The sequence below is a fragment of the Symphodus melops genome (genome assembly GCF_947650265.1).
Source record: "Symphodus melops genome assembly, chromosome: 18".
In the NCBI taxonomy this organism is placed as follows: domain Eukaryota; kingdom Metazoa; phylum Chordata; class Actinopteri; order Labriformes; family Labridae; genus Symphodus; species Symphodus melops.
Window position 1 is genome coordinate 11045185 of NC_136708.1, and position 21426 is coordinate 11066610.

The following is a 21426-nucleotide window of genomic DNA, read 5'->3' on the forward strand; positions in this document are numbered from 1 at the left end:
TTTCACCAAGTTATTGTTGATTTTTTTGGGTTGTGCCTGCATACAATAAGCACACATCCACTTTGGATTGTAATGATATCGCAGCGTGTTGATCCAACACGGACACTTAACACATCTTCATCTGACGACAGGGGAAGTTTTTCACCTTAGTGCTGTTCTTTTGTTACGTGAGTGATCATGAAAACAGGGTGTAGGGTTGAACATGTTATGTACAGCTATCAGCTGTCTGCATCATCCTGTCCTTTCCCTACTATGTTGAGAACACAAGATTTATATTTTTAAATATTTACAGAATAAATAAGTTGTCACTGTCTCATTACATAATGTCAGCACTGTTTCTACCTCAAGTAATAAACAGAGCTGCAGGCTTATACGAGCTGAAGATAGAAAAGCCTTTGCCTGTTAGTGTTATTTCCAATCAAATGTATGCAAGCAACTCTACACAATACAATTAGATTAATCTGTGTAAACTATTCATGTATAAAACATTTGTTAATACAAGCATGAATGTTGCTAGCACCAGCTCTCTGCAAAAACTAAACACATCATCACATGTGTTGACATTAATTATTATTATTAAAAGCAGAAATACTATACTTTCTGAAGGTGTTAGAGGAATTACAGTGGCTCTGTTGACATAATGGACCTGTGCTGCTCTTGTAAAAATAAATGGACATTTTTTTATTGCAAAGCAAAAGAAACAGGAACACCTGTGTTATTTCCCTGAGAGAAATAGTTTTTATAAGATTGCAGCCAACAAGGATAGCCTCTTCATAGATTTACAGCCAGGCAGCCTTAAACATATTTTTGTTTATCAACAACACACACGAAAAAATGCTTTTGCTTAGGTCTCAGAACAAGGTTGGAATAATGTGCAAACCAACAAGCAAGCTCTTGCCGTGTCTGACGTGTTTCCTTCTGTCTCTGTTTCTTTTCTGTGTCCCTGATGTTCTTCCAACAGCATCTATTGCAGCACCAAAATAAACACGCGAAGAAAGAAGTATTTAAAGACATTGAGAAATTGAAGTTGAGGAAAGATGAAGACTAGTGTTAAGAGGGATGTGTGAGAGCTAAATGGTGTGTGATTGTGCACCAGCACATACACACACACAGTATGTACAGTGTGAATAAACCTGAAGGGGACCCTCAGGTTGATACCTTGCCCTGTGACACAAATAAACAACATACACATACAGACACATGTACTGGATGCGCAGTTTCTATTAATCTAACTCTCCTTGTGTACTTGCGTCTCTTCAGGGGGCGCTTGTTTCTTTGTGAAGACAGACGATGTACTGGGAGCTGCTCGGTTGGCTCTATTTTTACAGGCATGGATAAACCTGCTCAGGAGATAAAAACATGTTCAGCGGAGGAGTGACTCATCCATAAACCTGGGACACCATTGGTGTGCATTCTTGTGTGTGCGCTCCCTCCTCACTGATGCTAATAATAGGCAATAATATATGGAACAGACAAAACCAAAATGCCATCGAGAAACACTCGCCTGTTACAAAACCAACCCAGAATAATGAGACAACAACGACGACGACAAAGTGGGTGGTGAAAGGATTGAATAAGAGAACACAATGGAAGAAAAACATCCACATCTGCTGTAAAGCACAAAAATAGTATCAAGGGAACTAAATATGAAAGCAATCCTTATCGAACTATAACATTACATCAATATTACATCCAGATCTAACACTATTCATTCAATACTTTCATTCTTAAAGTATTTGAGAGGTTTTGTTTATGAACTGACACCTGTATTTTTAACTATATTAACCATATTCAAATAGATAACTACGAGCACATGAGACCAAGTGACCAGATATGATTTATGATGGTATAACATAGTGTAGCTGAAAAATGGATGCTTGATAACAAATAAATCTGATGGCTCTTCAATTTACACATTGTTGTCTGCAGACACCAGAGGGCACAATTAAAAGTCATCCATTGACACTCAAACTGTCATACCTGCTGTGAAAATGTTGACAAGGGTGCAAAGATGCCGGTGGCGTAATTAAATTTTTGTATGATCTTGTGTGGTGACCATCTCAGTGCCAGAGATAGTTTGGGGGTTGTCAAAAGAAATCATTCTTTGATCGTTTTTAATTTGTTCCAGCCCATTATGCCTTTTATGATATTAGGCGTTATTATAAAAGACTAAAACGTGGGTGTAGTCTCAAAAACATCACCTATTGGCTTCTAAATAGGCCTTATGAAAAGCAATAATGGCAGTGGCAATGTTACAAATGCTGACTCTGACTTTCAATCAATCTAGAAACAGGCAAAGAGGTGGTGCAAAGGCGTGTCTTAGGACTTCTGGCAAACAGCCATCAGCCACCTGTCAGTCAACTCAAAAAATAGTCCATCACTCCACAAAATGGAAAAACAAGCAACAGGAAGAATCACAAGGACGATTAACAGGGAACAAGGTAGGTAAGACGAATGAGCTGACACAGAAGGTAAAAAGCACACAGACAGTAAATAAACACAGGCGTGACAAAGAAGAAGCAGAGTGGGCAAGAAAAGGAGACAGGAAAACAAGAAAGACAAGAAACACCAAGCCCAAGAACTACGAAATAAAACAGGAAACACGAAAGACATACAGAGAATTGAATAACATAACAGTTACAATACGCACAACAGTGAGAAACACAAGGTAAAGAAAAGACTCAATTAAACAGGTTAAACTAACTAAAGAGGACTCGTGACAGGTTTGGTGTTTCTCTGACCTGTCTCAAAGCTGTGACAAATGAAAGAGTCAATATGTGCTTCATATGGGGGAGTGCTAACTATATTAAAAGGATAGAAAATAATTAAGGAAATTGTTGTTGCCACCCGAAGAGGCGGGTAGACTATTGACTACATCGCTGACTGGACGATATTCAAGCCAAAGCTGCATGAAGTTTAAAATCCACTAAGAACACTGATGTACATTTATATCAGCACATCTGTTTTTCAGAACATGCAACCATTAATTGTATTAGTTTGAGAATTATTTAGTGGAGATTCTTTTTTTAAAAAACAACCCTTCAGATTGGTCAATAAAAACACCTCTGACTTGCGTAAGAGCTCAACAGGACGGATTCTGCTAAATGTGTCCAGATCCAATTCACAAATGGAGGCAAGGCCAGAACATGCCCTGCAGAACTGTGACAGAATAACAACATAACGACCACATTACCTCTTAATAGCACTTTAATGGTGAGACACTGACTTATTTCTCCGTCGACTTCATTCACTCTGTCTTTTCGATATCTTTGGCTCATCAGCAGCAGCCTCAGACACATTAGAAATTCATCATAAATACATTCGTAGATAAGAACATAAATACAATTAATTGCTTTGCAGGAGGCCAACCCGCTTCTTTGGCCTATCGATGAATGTGTCTGGGAGCATGGAGGAGTGACAGCTGACCAGATTAAGATGTTAATGGCGATAAAGAAGGAGAAGATAGGACCCTAATCGAACTTGACCGATAATGGATAAACGTTTGCCAGGCTCTCTTGTCATCTATCTCTCTGGGACCACTTGTCCGATCAGGTCAAACTGCTAATAAAATGCAACAAATGTTTGCCTCTCGCTGCAGTAATTTGCAGAGGTAAAGAAAAAAAGAGAGGAGTCAACGGTTCTGTCGATTTCAAGGAACAAGTAGCAGCTTCCTGGTTGAGCAGGTGGTATGTACACACAGTCAGAAAAAGTCAATTTATTGGTATTAGTCAGACAAAAACTGGACTTTTAAAATGCATGTGAACATGTCAGTCCTGCTGAAATGTTATGTTCTGTTAATGAACATTTCTCGAAGTTGAACTAACACACCAACATTGATTGGAGATTGATTAACTCTTGTGTATAACGCATGTTTAAACTTCAAAAAGGATGCTTCACAGCCTCCATGCGGGGCTTTGAACCACAAGTCAAGCTGCTGAAGTGCTTATCACAGCAGAAGTCCAGTTGTCGTCTTGCTTATAGCACCATATGTCAAACGATAAGCAATGAGTGGAACGTGTACAAAAAACATCTATCAAGAAAATATATCGTATTGTATTTACAGTATGTATTATTCAGTGTTGGTCCTTTTGTTTTAGCACAGTCTGCACATCAGAAACAGCAAATACAGAACAGACAATCTCACAGTGTTCGATGTTCATCATTCAAGTCTCGCTGTGATATCTTAAGCTCTGTCAGTCAGAGGCATTGTTTGTTTTGTTTTTTTTAAAAAGTGCAGTGTTCCCAAAACCATAGACTGTATGGTACGCTATGGAAGAGGTGGAGGGAGCAGTTCATACTATGTTTCGGGCTTAATGTGCTCTTATAGCGGCTGAGAACATCTAAATTTAGACACACACCCCACTTCTCCCCTTCCTCTTCTCCTCATCTTCAGCCCCTCCCCGTACACACTTCCCCCTCCATTGTGCTCTCCTCATCAGCACCAACAGAGAGACATAAAAACCCCTGTGGTGAAAATATCGACAGCTCTCCCTGCGTCAGACAAGTGTCAGCTGTGCACGAATGCACCAAGCTTTGTTGTAAGCGTGTGTGTGTGCGTGTGTGTGTGTGTGTGTGTGTGCGTGTGTGTGTGTGTGTGTGTGTGTGTGCGTGTGTGTGTGTGTGTGTGTGTGTGTGTGTGTTTGTGTGTGTGTATTGACTAGTGCAGCACAAGACTTCTCAAACTGATACATGCTGAAAACAGATAACACCACAATATGATACAGGGTTTAAATGAGAGTGTGTCTGAAATGTTGAACATATCTCCATGCCGTGCTGGGCTACAGCCGGTGTACATAATGCCATGACATGAAACAGCAAGCAGAGCACGGTATCGCTTCAAAAAAGGAACACAGAAGGGACTTGTTTTTAGAAAAAAATGGTAGCACGCAAAGGAGGACAAGCCTGCACACTTACTCAAGACCACATACTTTAATAAGCAAAAGTTTCCACCACACGTTCTTTGTCAGTTGACAATTTAAAAAAAATGGGATCATTCTAATCTATACATTATTGGAATGATCAAAGGAGCCTGAGTCCCAGTGCTAAGAATGACTGAAAATGTTCTTATTTGTTCTCTGCCCAAAAGGAAATGTTCTCATTTGAAAAGCTGGAACCTGTTCATTTCTATCGTTTTTGCTTTAACTTCTATGATGAACAGCTTTTTTTTTTTTTTCAATAAAAACACTTCAAACTAATTAATTTCAAATAGTAATAATATTTGGATGTGTACACAAACTCATTTATCCTAAGGGAGCCAGTCTGTGACACAAACTCAAGAACCCACATACCTTGTAAGAAGACTGAATGTTCTCTCAGACAAAGGCGCACATACTGTACAAACTTAAAGCACTGGAGCAGAAAGAGGCATACAGACGCTGTTCTGAAAAGGTTACAGTTCAATGTGCTGGAAGGAGAAACAGAGTGTGCTAAAAGGATGTAAAAAAAAAAAGAATGATAAGTGCATTGAAATAAGCTGCACCTCTGCCCCTCCAAGCCTTGCCTTGGTGTGTGACATGTTTTCCCTTTTCCCTCCAGGAGTGACTATGTTTGTGTTCCACCCTGAATCACAAAACACTTTAGTTGCAGCTGCACAGTTTCTCTAATTGAACCCCACAGGACACACATACAAACATAGCACTGCTATCATTGACGTACAAGCACCTTGCATACAAGCCGATGCTGCTGCACTCCGCTCCCCACTTCTGAGTTTAACACACACTGATGCTCACAAAGCTGATACAGGCTTTTTAACAGAGCTCATTGCAATAATAATAGGACAAAAGGTAATATGCGTGTTGGATAAGATATTACAGGTATTATAATAGTGGAAGTGCACTACAAAATCAGCTTTGAAGGGGTTTATGCTAATTTGATTGGTAGTGAAGACACTCAAAAATCACTGTCTGCTAACATCCGTTTAACTATTTATAGCCATGAATTATTTGGCATGAAATAGTCAAAAAGGATGTATTACTGTACATCGAAGTTGAGAGTCTGTTTAAGAATCCTTGTAATCTGATGAGAATAAATGTTTCATGGGGATATATTATGAGAATCCACTTTAATCCATCCAGTCCTTTGTTTGTGGTTTGCATATGTCTTATATCAAATTTGCCCAACTTGTGACATCACAAGATTGATTGTGGTAAGAAAACACCCTCCCCTCCCCTGTTTTCTCCACCCATGGACTCCACTTCCAGCCTTGAAAAAAACCTTTTGCACAGGTCAGCCATTTTTATTCTCGCAACAGAGGATTGATGTCTGCCGGAAAATCTCATGGGTCTTAGTGCACTAAAAGAGACACGCACCAAAACAGAGCATTCTGGGAGCTGATTGTTACAGGGTAACAAAGCTCCTCTGCTGGTTCATTCATGTTACATTTGGACCATAGCACTTTTACCATTAATTATGTCAGTCGGGGACATTATCGAGTACCTTTGCTAGATGTGTAGCTCAAAAACGTATTTATCTTACACTGGCGACAGTAAATTCCAACATTTCAGCTTCTGCCTGAAACGGTTAATTTCAGCTTCTGTCTTTTTAAGGCCCCCTTCCCCATGTGCTCACTTTACTTAAATTAGACAGTTCTGTTTTCAGTCCTAGGAAATACGGAGTGAATTTCCAGGTGGGCGCTGCCAAGGTGGACATATCCTACAACTTTGAAATTTAATGACAGACAGATATAGATATATAAACACATTTATTGCATCTATTCCTCAAATACAGCTATCATTAACTTGAGAAAAAGATTTAGTAAGAAACTGTGTATGTACATGCATCACCACTAGACAATCTGGAGAGTGATACTGTCTGTGAACAATACATATAGCACACTCTACAGCTGAAAGAGAACTGCTAGAGTAATACAATGAAACTCAAATGAAAATGCTATTTCACCGGTGAATGAATATTAATATCGGCACATATCATAAAATTAGCCAATGCTGATTAACACTTGATGTGCATGTGCATTTATTGAATTGGAAAAAGGTTAAAAAGTGGATTTGGAGTTTCATGTGAATCTACAGTGAACCTTTAATGATAGAGGCAGCAGCCGAGACAGGAAACTGACCTTGCTGGTTGAGCTGCTGTGTGCTCTTGCTCCACTGTGACAACCCCACAATGGCCACCATTTTGGCACCAAGACTTGAGCGCCGCTTCTTGTTGCCGCTCAGCGATGAGGAGTCCGGGCCCCCGCTGCCAGGGCTCTTCTCCAGGCTGTACATGGCTCCTGAGATGCTGGAGGAGCGCACCACATTCCGGGCCGCCGCACTCAGCCCGCTCAGGCCACTTAACCCACCTGGACTGGGCACCTCCACAGAGCTGCTAAGCATCATGGTCCTGCTGGACTGGAGGGGCCGATCAGCTAGGGGGAGAGGGCCAGAGAGTTGGAGCAAGGCTGAGGAGAGAAGATGAGAGAGGACGTAAAATAAGGATGGGAGGTAGAAAAGAGAGATCTGTGGAGTCTCGAATAAAAGGGACAGCGTGTCTCTTAAAATACAGAAATATAACTCATCTTACAGCTGATGTAGCTCCCCGAGGCTGAAGGAGGCCGAGTTTAAATTTATACCACAGTTTGGTTTTCAATTAAATCCCCAACTTATTGCAGAGGCAGCAGAACTGACTCTCACACATGAAAAGTTGGATGAAAAATTAAAAGCTCCAAAAAAGTACTTTCCTTTTTCAAATCTGAAATAGCTCTGCAACTGAGAAACAAAGAACACAAAGGTCAGCCGCTGAGGACAGTGCAGATGGCAGCAGACTGTTCAAGTGAGTTAAGAACTATCTCCAGTCAAACACACAAACACCCACGCAAATGTCAGGGATGGCCTGCTGTTGAGGGGTGACCCTGTCAGATGGTATTTGTCTTGTGTATTTTTTATGGAATCTTACTCTGTGTTTGACCTTAAACATTGACAGATAATAAACTCACAGGGCTCCTGGTTATGACAGGTTGGCTGAATCCTGTGAGGATATAAGTGTGTGTTTGTGCACGCATTCCCTTTAAAAGTTTGACAACTTCGTAAAATTTCACTGATGCTAACCAAGGGATGGACACTAATGCAGCGAGAAGGTTTCTGGTTCGAATCCCAGTTCGGCAGAGCCTTTCTGTGTGGCTTTGCTTGCTCTCCATGTGCATGCTGGGTTAATAGGTTAAAAAAAATTGCCTGATGGTGTTAACGTGAGTGTGTCTGGCTGTATGTCTCTATATGTCAGCCCTGGGGTTAGCACATGGTGTATCCCGCCTCTTACCCAATAACAGCTGGAATCAGCTCCAGCCCTGCAACCCTGTGTCTCGGTAATCCACTATAGTGAACTAGCATGCAACCTGAAGCAGCTAAATGGAATTCAGCCATCTTTTATTTTATTATACGGTTATACTCCTGAGCTTTGGCCAATGTGACATGTCAAAATATACTCAGTAAAATTAACTAGTGTCACTTTTCATTTCTTTACTCTTCCTGCTCTCCTTTCCTCTCTCCCCGCTTCATTATACTGAAGCTAAACCAACAGCCAACGGGTGAATAAAATATATATCTGCACTGTGGCCAACATCCTGCTTTCACACGCGCTTTTTAATATTTCTCTTTCTTCTTTTTAACACTTCCATAAAAAATCTTTCCCTGCCGCCTGCTTTCTCACTGCGTTAATTATTACGAGTCTTCTCACCTTTTTTTTTGTTATGAAGAAAGTACAGCAATGCAGTATTTCTCCGTCTCTGGACCCACTTTAAAAGGAACCGCTCTAAATAAAGTTGCTGCCACTGGTCAACCTCACATGCTTAAAGAACAAAACAGATTAGAACCAAACTAAAGCTGCACAAATATTCAAGGGGATCTGACCAATTTGTTATCATGTTTACTTCTAATTTTGTTCTATTCTTTCAAGAGATGATCTGTCCAGCTTGTCCTGTAGTCGTTTGTAGACATAAATTACACCCCTAATCCCACATTAAAAATTCACTAAAAAAAAACATGTGCAATGATTTGCAAAACATTGAAATCCTATTTTTGATTAAAAGTACACAAAGAGAAAACGCCAAATCTGTAAACAAGGCAATGTCATTGTTTTTGGAAAATGTAATGCCCAATTTGAATTTCATATTTACAACACATTTTGGGTCTGTTGTTTCTGTTGAATACACTTTTCTTTTTAACAACACTTTGTTCAGGTTTTTAGAACTGAGGAGTGTTGCCTCTGTTCTATCAACAAGACAAAAAAAATCAAATCCAAAAATAAAAGTAAAGGGATCAACAAACGTGTTTACAATTGATCCTGTTGAGATGAAATAATGTGAGGCATGTTTGCACAAGAAAAAACAAGAGAATAGGGATCAAATGCACTCAACAACTGAAGACCATGAACTCCTATAAAACAAATATATTCAATAGTTGCTGAGATATTTCACCCTGAACCAAGCTGGAATACCAACCATACAATAACCTCTCGAGCATCATGCTGCTCGTGTGACTGTAAGGTAACAACAGTGTACAACTAACACAAGGGAATGCTGTACATATTCTTCATGCAACTTAAAAACTCAATCCCATGGCTGATCATAAATTATACATGCATAGTACAGTGAACACTCCAGTGGCCTCAATATGTCTTTGGATATCATATATAAAGACTCTGTGCTCTCTGTGTTCATCATGGTTGCCCTGCTTTGTCACACCAGCACAAACGATCCTTCCAACCCAAAAGAACGGCTGAACTGCACATTTCATTTTCAGAGGGATGCTTTGAGTAATACCACAACTACTTAAGTGGGTGCTATTCATGCACAATGAATGGATGTTAGAAAAGGGCAAATTTTGGTATTGTGGGATAAAATTCAATATAATAGCCTAGGAAGAAGAGACTGAATGCTTCATACAGAGATACCGTGACATTTGTTATGAAGGCAAAGTGGGGTGAAGGAAGGAAGACAAAGGGAGAGAGAGGGGTGTACAAATCTGAAATTCTGGTGACTCCATATGCCCTTAATTTCGTCCCATTTTCATTTTACCTCCTATAACACTCTTCTTTTCATTCCAGCCCATACGCACTCTTCTCTGTCGCTCTCTGGGGGGTCTCTGTACTTTGAACACACAGCGAGCAGAGCAGCAAAAAAATGAGGATAGGGGAGGGATGAAGAAGGCTGTTGAGAAAAGGGAGAATAATTCTGCTTTCAGAGAGCCACACGGATTGACAAGAACAAGTGAGGGAAGACGAAGAACAGGGAGAGAACCGTGGGAGGAGAGTACGCTTCATAATGAATGGACAAAGAGAAGGAAGCTTGGACCTGGTCTGTGTGGACTAATGGAGTGAAGGGCAGACAAGGAGAGGAAGATTTGACACTGATGGTGAAAAGCAGGGTACATCATCTTAATGATGAGATCTGCAGGTCGTGTGTGCGTGCACCTGTCTGTCTTTGGCTGAAGAAATACTCCAGCGTGAACTGAAGTGCCCTGTACATAGTACAATGTAGATACAGTAAAATTGTCTCAGTATGATTTTGCAGTTTAATTTTAGAGAAATACAAAAAAAAAAAAAAAAAAGACCATTACCTTCACCATTCACATCTGTCATACTGCATCACATCATGGTCCCAAACTTCTTCAACCAAAATAAAACCTACTTTTTCACTGTATAAGCAGGCAATTAAAATCATGGACCAGAAACCTATGAGATGGGATTACTGTGGCATCATAAAAAAAACTCCTTTATTTGCTTTTTTTCCTGTCTTTAATTGTTTCCTCTCAAAAGCCTCCTGTGGACTGATGTTGAGAATTAGCATGTATGCTAAAACACTTAAACACCATATCTGGTTCCTTGTATCTCTGATGTCCATGCCAAATAAAGTTTGAAAGAAATAAAACTTTGACTCACTCCCCTCTGTAACTCCAAGCATACTACTTTTCCTCTTCATACATCATGACCAGATTTTTTTTGGAGGATTTATTTCCACCATCAAAAAAGAGAAGTAATTTCAGATTGGCATTTATTTCATGTCTCCAGTGCACATTTTTACATATGAGCAATCACTACTAATACCAATTGTTTCAACAATAAAAGAGTTTTAAACCTTTTAGTATTTCTTTGACAGCACACTGGTTTCCTTTCTGCAAGTTTATCTTGAGTTTATTGTTGAGTTTGGAGAAAATACAAAACAATACTTTAATGTCCCCCAGGAGGAAAGTTATTGTCGCAGCATTGCTCAGTTGGTACTAAGGTATACATGCACAATAACATGGCATATGAAGAAAACATAAACAAGCAAAAGTCAACGACCAGTCCATGGAAGCTTATTTAGAGCTTCAATAGCTGAGGAAAACTTAAACAAAACGCACAATATTACAATCTGTTTTGTTCTTTAGGTGTGTTCTTCAGAGATCATTTCTTAGTATTCAATGACTTACTTGTTTACTTGCTGTTTGAACATCATGTCTAACAATTCATGCCACAAAAAGAACAAATCAAACCTGTGTTTTTAAAGTAAGTCTGCTTTGTCAGTACTAAGAACTTAAGCCGAAAAAAATCCACCCTGTATTTAAACTCTGACAAAAAGCTGCAGATACATTACAAGTTTAATGACAGTGATAACTAAAGTCATCCCTGCAGGTCCTTTACTCACTAATGTCTGCAGTTGGAGATGCCACCATCTCCCCGTCCTCACACTGCGTTTGGTTGTACCTGGAGGTTCACCCGGAGCCAATCTATCTTCATCTCAGTGCCAGACAGCTCCTCTGCCATATGTCACTGTGCACTCTAACTTCTCATCTCAGAGCTCATTTATTTCTCCTCCTGTCAGCAAATTGTCCCACTCCACCTGGCCTGGTGGTTCCTATCAGCTCCTCCTCTGCACCTTGACACCACCTGTCTCCCTTCCACACAGACCACTGCCGTATGACCTGGGTCGTCTTCATTTGTTAGAGTATACTTTTTTCCACACGTAAGGGAGGCACGGGGTTAGCGGCTTATACACATTTAATGAAAAAATAGTCCTTTCTGAACATACATACAAACAGTATCTGTTCAGCAAACAGAAAAACATTGAGCTCTAGAGGTGCTGGTAGGCTTTTCTCATCTTTGTTTTTTGTGTTAAGATTAATGTCTGACTGATTAAATGAAAAAAACAATAATATCAGCTGATATTAGCTTATCCAGTGACTATCAGTATCGGCTCATTTATCGCAGATGTGCACCATTAATATTACTCGATTTATTCACTTTCAATAAATGTGTTTATCTATATTTATCTCTACAGATCGAGCATACATCTTAGAAAGATATCGGCCAATACATCAATATCAGATATTCTCTCCCCAATATTAATATCGGCCCCAAAAAAGCTTTAGAGTTTGTGCTAATTGGTTGACTCTATTATATTTCCTATTTATAACTATTTCTCCAACAATTAACAGTGAATCATTAATATGTCAAAGATTTAACTAAAAATAGAAGGAGTAAATACAAGTAAATGTTAAATAAATGGTTTAAAAAACTTGGCATGAATAAAAATAAAACTACAACTTCAGCTGTGAGTCAACCAAGCATGGCTGCAGTCTGTGCAAGCTGGTGTAGTGAAGCAAAAAGTTCACATGTGATCTCTCCCTTCAGTTTCTCCCATAAACACCAAGTGCCACAACCTTGTAATTAGACATGGCTGAGCGATCCATTGACGGTCTGTTTAAAGTCACTCTTTAACGTTGAACGTTGCCACTCTGACACTGCTGGCCAGTTAATTAAGAATTAGCTGCATTAGGATGGTACAGATAGACTGCAGGCCTCAGAGTCCGACAGAACACAAACAATGAATGGACAGGGTGGTTAATGTGAATAAACACTGAGCTGAAACATACAGTCGTGTTCTTAACAATAGATTCGACGAAATGTAAATGTTTTTAATATTTACTATGGCATGTAGCCATTTCTAAATGATGCATTTGAGTGCCTTCTGTTGAATAAGTATGTTTTGATGTATTCTTTCCAAGTTTCATTCAAACTTCTGGCAACCAAGTTTTCCATTTGGGATCGTTAAAAGTGAAGTGACCTGGCTTATGTAACAAAAACAGAACATCAAGAACTATTAGCCATTGTCATCTCTTGAGTGTCACGATCAATGTCAATTGTCTGTCCTAAATATTCAATTGTTGTGTGGGGTTACCTGCCAACTACCGGCGTTTCCCTTAATGAAGCTGTGCGTCACCCTTGATTTAATTAAGGCCATGGCTGCAAAAAGCATTTCAGCATTTCTTTTTCAACGAAGGAGCAGATATTTTCCTTTTGACCAGGGGTATTGTAATGTACTTCCTGTTGAGGCAACCATGGATACTTCCCAGGTCATGACAGCATATGTGCCACTGTAATTGGCCTGGTGTTTTACATGTGATTTTATACATTAATAAAGTTATACAATTCAATAATGCATAATAACAATGAAACAGTGGTCACTTCTATTAAGGTTCCACCAATTTCTCTTATCTTGGCACCCCAAGAGAAAGCAGAAGGATGGTTTTGCAGCTACGCACAGAGACAGAGTGCGAGTGCCAGGTTGTTGGATGACTCGGAGCCAAATGGATCACACACAAAATCACGCACAGTGAAACCCAGTGTAGCGCAAACACACATATGCTCTAGTGAATGTACTTGCCAGAAGGGTGGCCAAAGAAAGACTCAAAATATTAAATGATGGGGGCATTGACACTACTCGCTAAAGGACTTGAAATAACTTCTAAATGAAACACATAATTAGATTATTTCAGTATCATGATGACCGAGACTACTCTGTGTACCCCCTCCCCCCAACAAAATCAGATACAGTCAGATGACGATTACACATTAATAAATAACCAATTTCCCAGTGATATTATATGGGGTGCACACACAAAAATCTGAATTGAATCCTAACATCCATGAAATGGACAGAAAAAGGAGTTCATGAGAAGCTTTCGCTTTGCCTACCCCAGTGGACCAATCAAATGTTCTCCTATAAAGTCTTTAATGAGGTGAGTCATTGAGTCAGACCCTCTACATCACCTTGTGACAGCAGACATAAATTCGATCCGTCACACCATGTTTTTACACAAATTGCCTGGATCATGCGGAATCAGCAATGGCATAGAAGCCACGGTTCACATTTTCTGTCTCAGCGCTCCAATTATAGGGTCAAATGAGTCTGTCTGAGAGGGTTTAAAATGCAATATAGCATTGCAAAGGTTAATTTAAAATATTAGGCACACATCTGTTAGCAGTGATAGCTGTAGACAAGGACATGGTTAAGAATGCATGTTGTTACTAAAAGGCCTATACCAGTATGTGACAAACATAAACTCGACCTGTTTTTTTTTCTGTTAAATGTTTTTTGTTTTTTTTTTCACTAAAAAAGATCAAATTAAAGTGCTTTTAATAATACTTCATACATGCGGTGGTATAAACTATTACATATGCTAGATAAGTCTACATTCATTCAGCAAGAGATGGGAACACCAAAAACACAGCAAATACATTATCAGGTACCAGAGAGGCATAGGCAGTTTTGGACGGGCCTTGGTTTGTCAGGCAGTCTGCAAACACAACACAATCCAATGAAAAAACAAATAAAAATAATTGAGTCTGTAATTTTCAGTAATTTTGAAAACATTTTCCTCCAGAAATTGACTTCAAGAATGTGGGCTGACATGAGATTTAAAAAGGGACAATCTGAATGAGAAACATGCAGCACTCAGAGAACACTGAAGCAAGATCCATTTATACACGTTATTAAACGAGAAAAAGTAAGTCACTAAGAGTTTGAGATTAAATTATTATGATTAATAACAAGTGAAATAAGTTTTAGGCCGTTTCTGAAATGATTTTTTTATTAGAACGCTAATTTGATAAAGTAAGTCTGCACACACTAAGGTAGGTAGCTGGCCGTTCATATTACAATAACATAAATAAAAAGAATATTGGCACTAAGCCACATTGATGGCCATTAAATCACTGCCCTGCTGAGTATCATTTCAAACGTTCATTCACTCATCCCCTGCTCCCTCCATATTCCAGGATAATCCCTCCACTGCTGAGCTCGCAATACAATGTTTTGTCTCTGCAGTAAATCAAATAGCTCATCCAGGATTTGAGCCAGGAGCCTTTTTGAGAAGTGATACCACTCTAATATCCACACTTATCACTCCTCAGTAGTCTCACCAGCTTACAGAGTGTCTCTCCACACACCACCACAGGGAATCTGGTGTGAGGATGAGACGCACTATGTCACGGTGTTATCCTCTTTCTTTCCACAATCACACAGATTCAATAAACTGGCTCGAACTGTTGTATCTTTTTTTTCTTCAAATGTAGGAAAATAACGTACATTTTTTGAACTGTGCACCTATAGGTTGACCCTTATTCTCAACCTGCAATCTGTCCGACACCAAACCTCTCTTGTCGCTCTCTCTTCTCCTTTACATCACAATAAAAAGAAGGGATGGCAAAGTGACTCTGTCAGCAGCGGGGGGATGGAGAGCTCGCAGAAAATAGAAAAATAAAAAAGTCGGAGTGGCTGGAGTTAAAGTAAAGTGGGTTAAGAGGGACGTGATGGATGAGACTTGGAGCTATCCTGACTCATGGACTGCTTTCTCTGATGACTAATGTGCCCCCCCCCCCCACACACACACACACACACACACACACACACACACACACACACACACACACACCCACTCACTCTTCTCTCCATCCCACCTGGGACGCTGGGACCCAGCTCGGGTCGAAGAACGAAGAAGTGCGTGCATTGCCTGGATCACGAGTAGTGCTGGGCGATATGTCAAGTTTTTAAGGTATATCGATATATTTTCAAAGACATAAGAAAATATTGTAAATACCAATATATAGTTTATTTTGCGTTAAAATAATGTTATACACGTCTTCTGTAGAGCTGCCACTTCACCTATTTCTCATCTCTTCACCCTGTTTCTCCTCCTTCTCTCTCTCTCTGAGCCGAACTCAAAAAACAAATGGACAACAAAACACACAACTATGTTTATTTTGTGATGCAGAAAATTAATTAATTTAACAAACAGATAGTTTATTTTCATGTACGTGATGAAATTGTGCAATTAACTGCAATAAGACATCAATATATATTGAGTTTCGACATTCAGCGAAAAGATTTTGAGATATGAGTTTTGGCTCATATCGCCCAGCCCTAATCAATGGACACAGTTTTTTAAAAAAAAAGGAGAATTTGTGTGGTCCCGAGGTGGGGGCAACAACAGTCCTGTGGGGAGATAGCCAGGCAAAAGAGCTTATTTACAGCTAAACTCTGTAAGGGATGTGCTTTTTGGAATGTAATATGATCCTGCAGGAGGACAAGATACAAGCTGGACCTTTCTCTCTGCACTAACACTTTATTTAATATACATACATATACACTGTAAATATGTACTTTTTGGTATTCCATTTATGGTTGCTTGTGTTTTTATGACTGACCAGTCAAACTGATAGTGGACTTTAATAGTAGAGTCCAGCTCCTCTCTATGTTTAAACTGTCATGTGAGAACTTTTGTTGTGATTTGGCACCATTAAAAAACAAGTGTGACTACTTCTCTGGTGAGCAATTATGCCCTGCTACATAATAGTAATTCAAGGGCATATTATGCAATGTGCAATTACATTGTTCAATGTTGCGATGACGATATGCAGTGCAATAATTTAACAAATATATGTATAGACATGGCTCCACTCTTTATATATATATATATATATATATATATATATATATATATATATAAAGAGTGGAGCTCAAATTGATGCCTTTCTGATATGTTAGATTCCTGTGCTTGCAACGCATCCCTCCTGAATCCAAAGTAAATCCAACATCATTTGTTTTCTTTTGTGCCCATTCATCTGAGGGTTGCAGGTAGCTAGTTTGAACTTCATCTGACTCCATTATGATAGTGTGGAACCATGACCATTGGACCCAGTCCACCATCCAATGTGACACATGCTGATTGAGAAAGTGAGAAAGCATTGCATACCAACATTTACTTTTTTTTCCTGCAATAGGAATCCGAATTTAGCTGTTTATTCCAAATGTATATATCAATGGCATTTAAAGTAATTGTGAAGCCCTACTTTATTTCCTACTAAGCTGTTCAGTAAGCAAGTTAGTGACTCACATGCATATCATAGAGGTCACCTTTGCTCCTGCAGCAGCCTCAAACACATATCATGTGTTCAGTGAAATTGATTTTGTGAGGACTGCTGTATAGCTTGGAAAAATACAGCAGGGTTCAACTGTGTGATCACCTGACTCTGTGTAATGAATATACACTTCCAAAATGTAGGTCAATACCAGAGCCCTCATCTATACGGGTTGAGCTCATCTCTATGCATGTTTATTGTGAGTGTGTAACATAATCCCTTTTACGCTATATAGTCTTATTAGTAAGTCCGGCTTGAAGAGGGAAGAGAGATGAGACACGGGGCAACCAATCATAGCCAGCCAGTCACATCACGTCGCTTTGATGATGTGTATACCACTTGGTCAGTAAATTGTGCATTACTGAGGGATGCCTTCAAGAGTATACAGCCACATAGTGGGCTGCTGCAACAACACGCACACACACACACACACACACACGCACACACACATATATATGAGGAAACAAAGCCTGCTCATTACTATGATAAGTGTCTGCTCTGCCCCTGAGTTGTTTTCATTTAATTTTAATTTCAAAGAAGACCAGGACCAGCAGCTGAAGCTACAGATCTGAAGTGTGGTCAGATGTGTCACTACATATCTGAGCGGTTGTGTGTGTGCGTGTGTGTGTGTGTGTGTGTGTGTGTGTGTGTGTGTGTGTGTGTGTGTGTGTGTGTGTGTGTGTGTGTGTGTGCGTGTGTGTGTGTCTGCGTTTGTGTGGAAGCTGTACTGGACTTTGCCCTTTCCTGCTATACATGTTGAGGAGTGTGTGCGGTCGCTGCATGTGAGCTTCGATGGAAGATGATACAGTGCACGACTAGCCTTTTGAGTTTCTGTTTTATCTTTGCTGTGACTATCCTACACATCTGTTTCTGTAAATAGACATGAAGTCGCCCTTTTCTCTGCCCTTTGAAGTTTTCTAACACACAATGCACATCTGATTGGTAGACACACCTCTCCAAATAGTACACTAAAGGGCTACATCCATCCGTTGTTAATAAGCTTTCCTGTTTGGGGTTGGAGGGGGGCTGGAGCCATTCCTAGCTCTCATTGGGCGAAAGGCGGGGTTACACCCTGGAGTGTTCGCCCGATAATCACAGGGCTGACATATAAAGACACACAACCATCAACACTCACATTCACACCTACGGGCAATTTGTGAGTCACCAATTAACCTAATGAGCACGTCTACGGACTGTGAGAGGAAGCCAAAGTAGCCGGAGAGAACCCATGCATGTACGGGGCAAACTCCACAGAGAGGCCCTGACCGGAGGGGATCAGAACCAGGAGCCTCGCTGCACCATCGTACAGCCCCAATAGTGTTACATGAATACTTCTTTATAAACATCAGCTGTATTGTACGGTTGTTTAAAAGACTTCTACACTACAACAAAATGCAAAATGTATGGAGAAAAAAAAACAGATTTTATACGTTTCAGAAATATCAACATATATAAACTTAAACGTATATAAACTTAAACTTTCTAAAGTAATGGTAAATGGACTTGAGTTTATATAGCCCTTTTCTAGTTTTCTATCTACTACTACTGGGGATCGAACCCTCGACCTTCCATTTGTGAGACGACGACTCTACCACTTAGTCACAGCCGACCCCTGTATCCAGTTAACCTGTAACAATGACAATAATTAAACGATTCCGATTCGGAGGGTGAGTCTCTTTACAGCTTTTACTGTCTCAATTCTGTCTCAAAGTATTATTCAGCGGCTCAAGTGTGAGTCAGGGAAGGATTTCAGGAGTTAAACGCATGGATAATTATTCTCTTTCTCCTCAACACGATCCAAGGAGAGCAAATGTCCTAAGAGCTGCTTAGTGCACTTATTGTACAGTATGCGTCACACTCTATTCAACACTACAGCCTGACCAGTAAATCGGTCTGCCAATATATTTGAGGTCATTGGGCCTAACTCACTGGTTTTGTGATATAAGCATATTTCCTACATTAATAATATAGACAAATATTGGGCCATTATATTCCATGGTGTTGTCTTGTTGTTTTTTCCCAGCAGAGCTCAGTTAATAATCTCAACATTATGAGCTGCCACGTGAGTTTAGCCACCAACGTACAATAGTGTTAGTATCCATTTTTAAAGAAAGCAGGCTTCTTAGTACCTTTGTATACACAACTGTGGAAAAATCAGTGCATAGTTCACTGCAGAGGGCTTTTTTTTACCTCAAAAAATACTGGGTGCCATATCTGTAATCTGCACATTTTTAAACCCTGAACTCTGTATTGTAATATTAGTCTGACTCTATATAACCCCCCAAACAACTTGTTGGCAAAAATAATCAGCTTCCGTTCGATTTTCTTGAAGATTTAGAGAATGACATTTGAAATGTTGCAGCCCCATCACGTGTTTCTGCCCCCATTCACGTGTTGGGGCGCACAGTTTGAGATCTGGACTGTGTTGTGTTTGTGTTGGTGTAGCTATGCGTTCATGTGAATGCATCCAGCCGTCTGATATAATCTAACACCTCAGCATGCTCTTGGCCTACACTGAGTGCTGGCTCAGGCATCTCCAAATGTGCTTCTACCCTCCCACCCCTTCATACTGACACCCTCACCTACATGCGCTCGCACATACAAACACAATCAAAACAGAGAAGCAGTGAAAATCTGACCTATCCTAAAGCATCTCTATGCCTTTGGCCCCTTGCAGTTTTCCAATAGACGACCCTAACCCTAACAGTGCACTGCCACTGAACTCTGACATGGTTGTCCCTACATTCCTAAATCAATGCTAAAAATTAGATTCCTATTTTTCCAACATCAATGCAGGGACATTTAAATGCCAAAGCACAATACCCATCAATTATAGTAATTGGCTAAATAAGGAAAGGATGGTGGCATTAGACTCTCTTAACGGCCTTAATCTACATTGTCTAGTCCACACAATCTCGTATGAGCTCATTTAAACAGTTAATGAGATTGACTGAAGTAGCAGAAGGCATGAAACTGAAGCTGCAAGCTTCCTTGGCATTGCTAGGCTTAAAATGCTTCCAGGTGAGAGAATAAAAGGAAAATGAAGTATCTCATGCTGATTACATCTTATCTGGTGCATATTGCTTACAATCGGCCTGTATATTGTAATAATACCAGACATGTTTAGATGACTGCGCCCAGTTTAAGCCAACATGTTTCGCTGATCACAGATCATCAGCTCTGCTATTAATTACATTATTCACAACAGCAGTGTATTGGCGCTATCAATGCTCTGAGTAGGAAATTGAGCACTGTGAGCTCTGCCATTAAAAATGATTTTTTTTTTTTTGAGCACTTACCGCTTACAGCAAAAAGCAGCGAAGGCAAGGTGCGGACTCGGAAGTTGTCAAATAATTGTTTGCTTCTGTCCTTTCTGTAAGAATGTCATCGTTTAGGTTGTATTTTTGCGGTGCTGGTGTTCTGACGGCGATCTGCTGGACGGCTTCTCGGCTCACTGCTGCTGGTCACAAGGCATCCAAGGCGCGGTGAGAGACGCGCTGCTGTGCAGAGAGGAGGAGAGGGAGGAGGAGGAGGGAAGAGTGAGAGATGCGAAAAAGCGACCACTTGTGGCTTTGTGAGGGAAGAGCAGGTGCACTGTGGAGTTTTGGTAGAGAAATGGGGAAAGCTGGAGAAGTGTACAGATTCTGTGGTATTATGTTTAAAACTCTGTACACAAACTGTCCTCACAGGAAAATCTGGTCCCTGTAACACAGCGTAACAGTGTTCAAGGGGCCCATTTTTTCAGTAAATATGGAATACAATTGTTTCACTTCTCCCACTTCAACGTTTCACTACCAAAAATCTACATAGTGCGCCTTTAACTAAGTTAGATGGACTACAGCACATTTAAAATAATTTGGCCACAGAAACGCATGGTCGAATTAAAAAGCAAGAGGGCAAAGGCAAAACTTATTGGCTTCTTTCCCCTCCCTGGGTTTGGAATTTGGTTTAATGGTAACAAGCCGAAAACAAATTATAGACAAATTATAGACTCCATAAAGACAATGCAGCCTAAGGTCAAACCTATAGCCCAGCACATGACACATTTTGTGTTATCAAATGAGCTTTAGAGGTGCTTCCTCACAGTTTTTGTCATTAGGTGAGCTAAATGTTTTCAATATTTATGCTAAGCTAAGCTAACATCCTAACACATATTTTAGGACACTTTAAAAAACAAAACAGTAACACAAAATGTGAAAGTCCTGCTATTACAGGAACATATTGTTTCAGATAATACTTTGTGTGGGTATATCC

The 21426-nt window shown here is 40.0% G+C and overlaps 1 protein-coding gene across 1 annotated transcript in view; it reads right to left on the reverse strand.

Annotated features, from left to right (window-relative positions):
• The window catches only part of rims3 (regulating synaptic membrane exocytosis 3), a 32623-nt gene extending 11948 nt beyond the window's left edge, over window positions 1-20675 (reverse strand). The window contains exons 1-2 of the mRNA XM_079368225.1: window positions 20472-20675; window positions 7073-7399 (exon numbers count right to left, since the gene is read on the reverse strand). Coding sequence (XP_079224351.1) covers window positions 7073-7337 — 265 coding nt within the window. The 5' untranslated portion in view covers window positions 7338-7399; window positions 20472-20675. The remainder of the gene's footprint in view (window positions 1-7072; window positions 7400-20471) is intronic.
• Window positions 20676-21426: the final 751 nt, after the last annotated feature.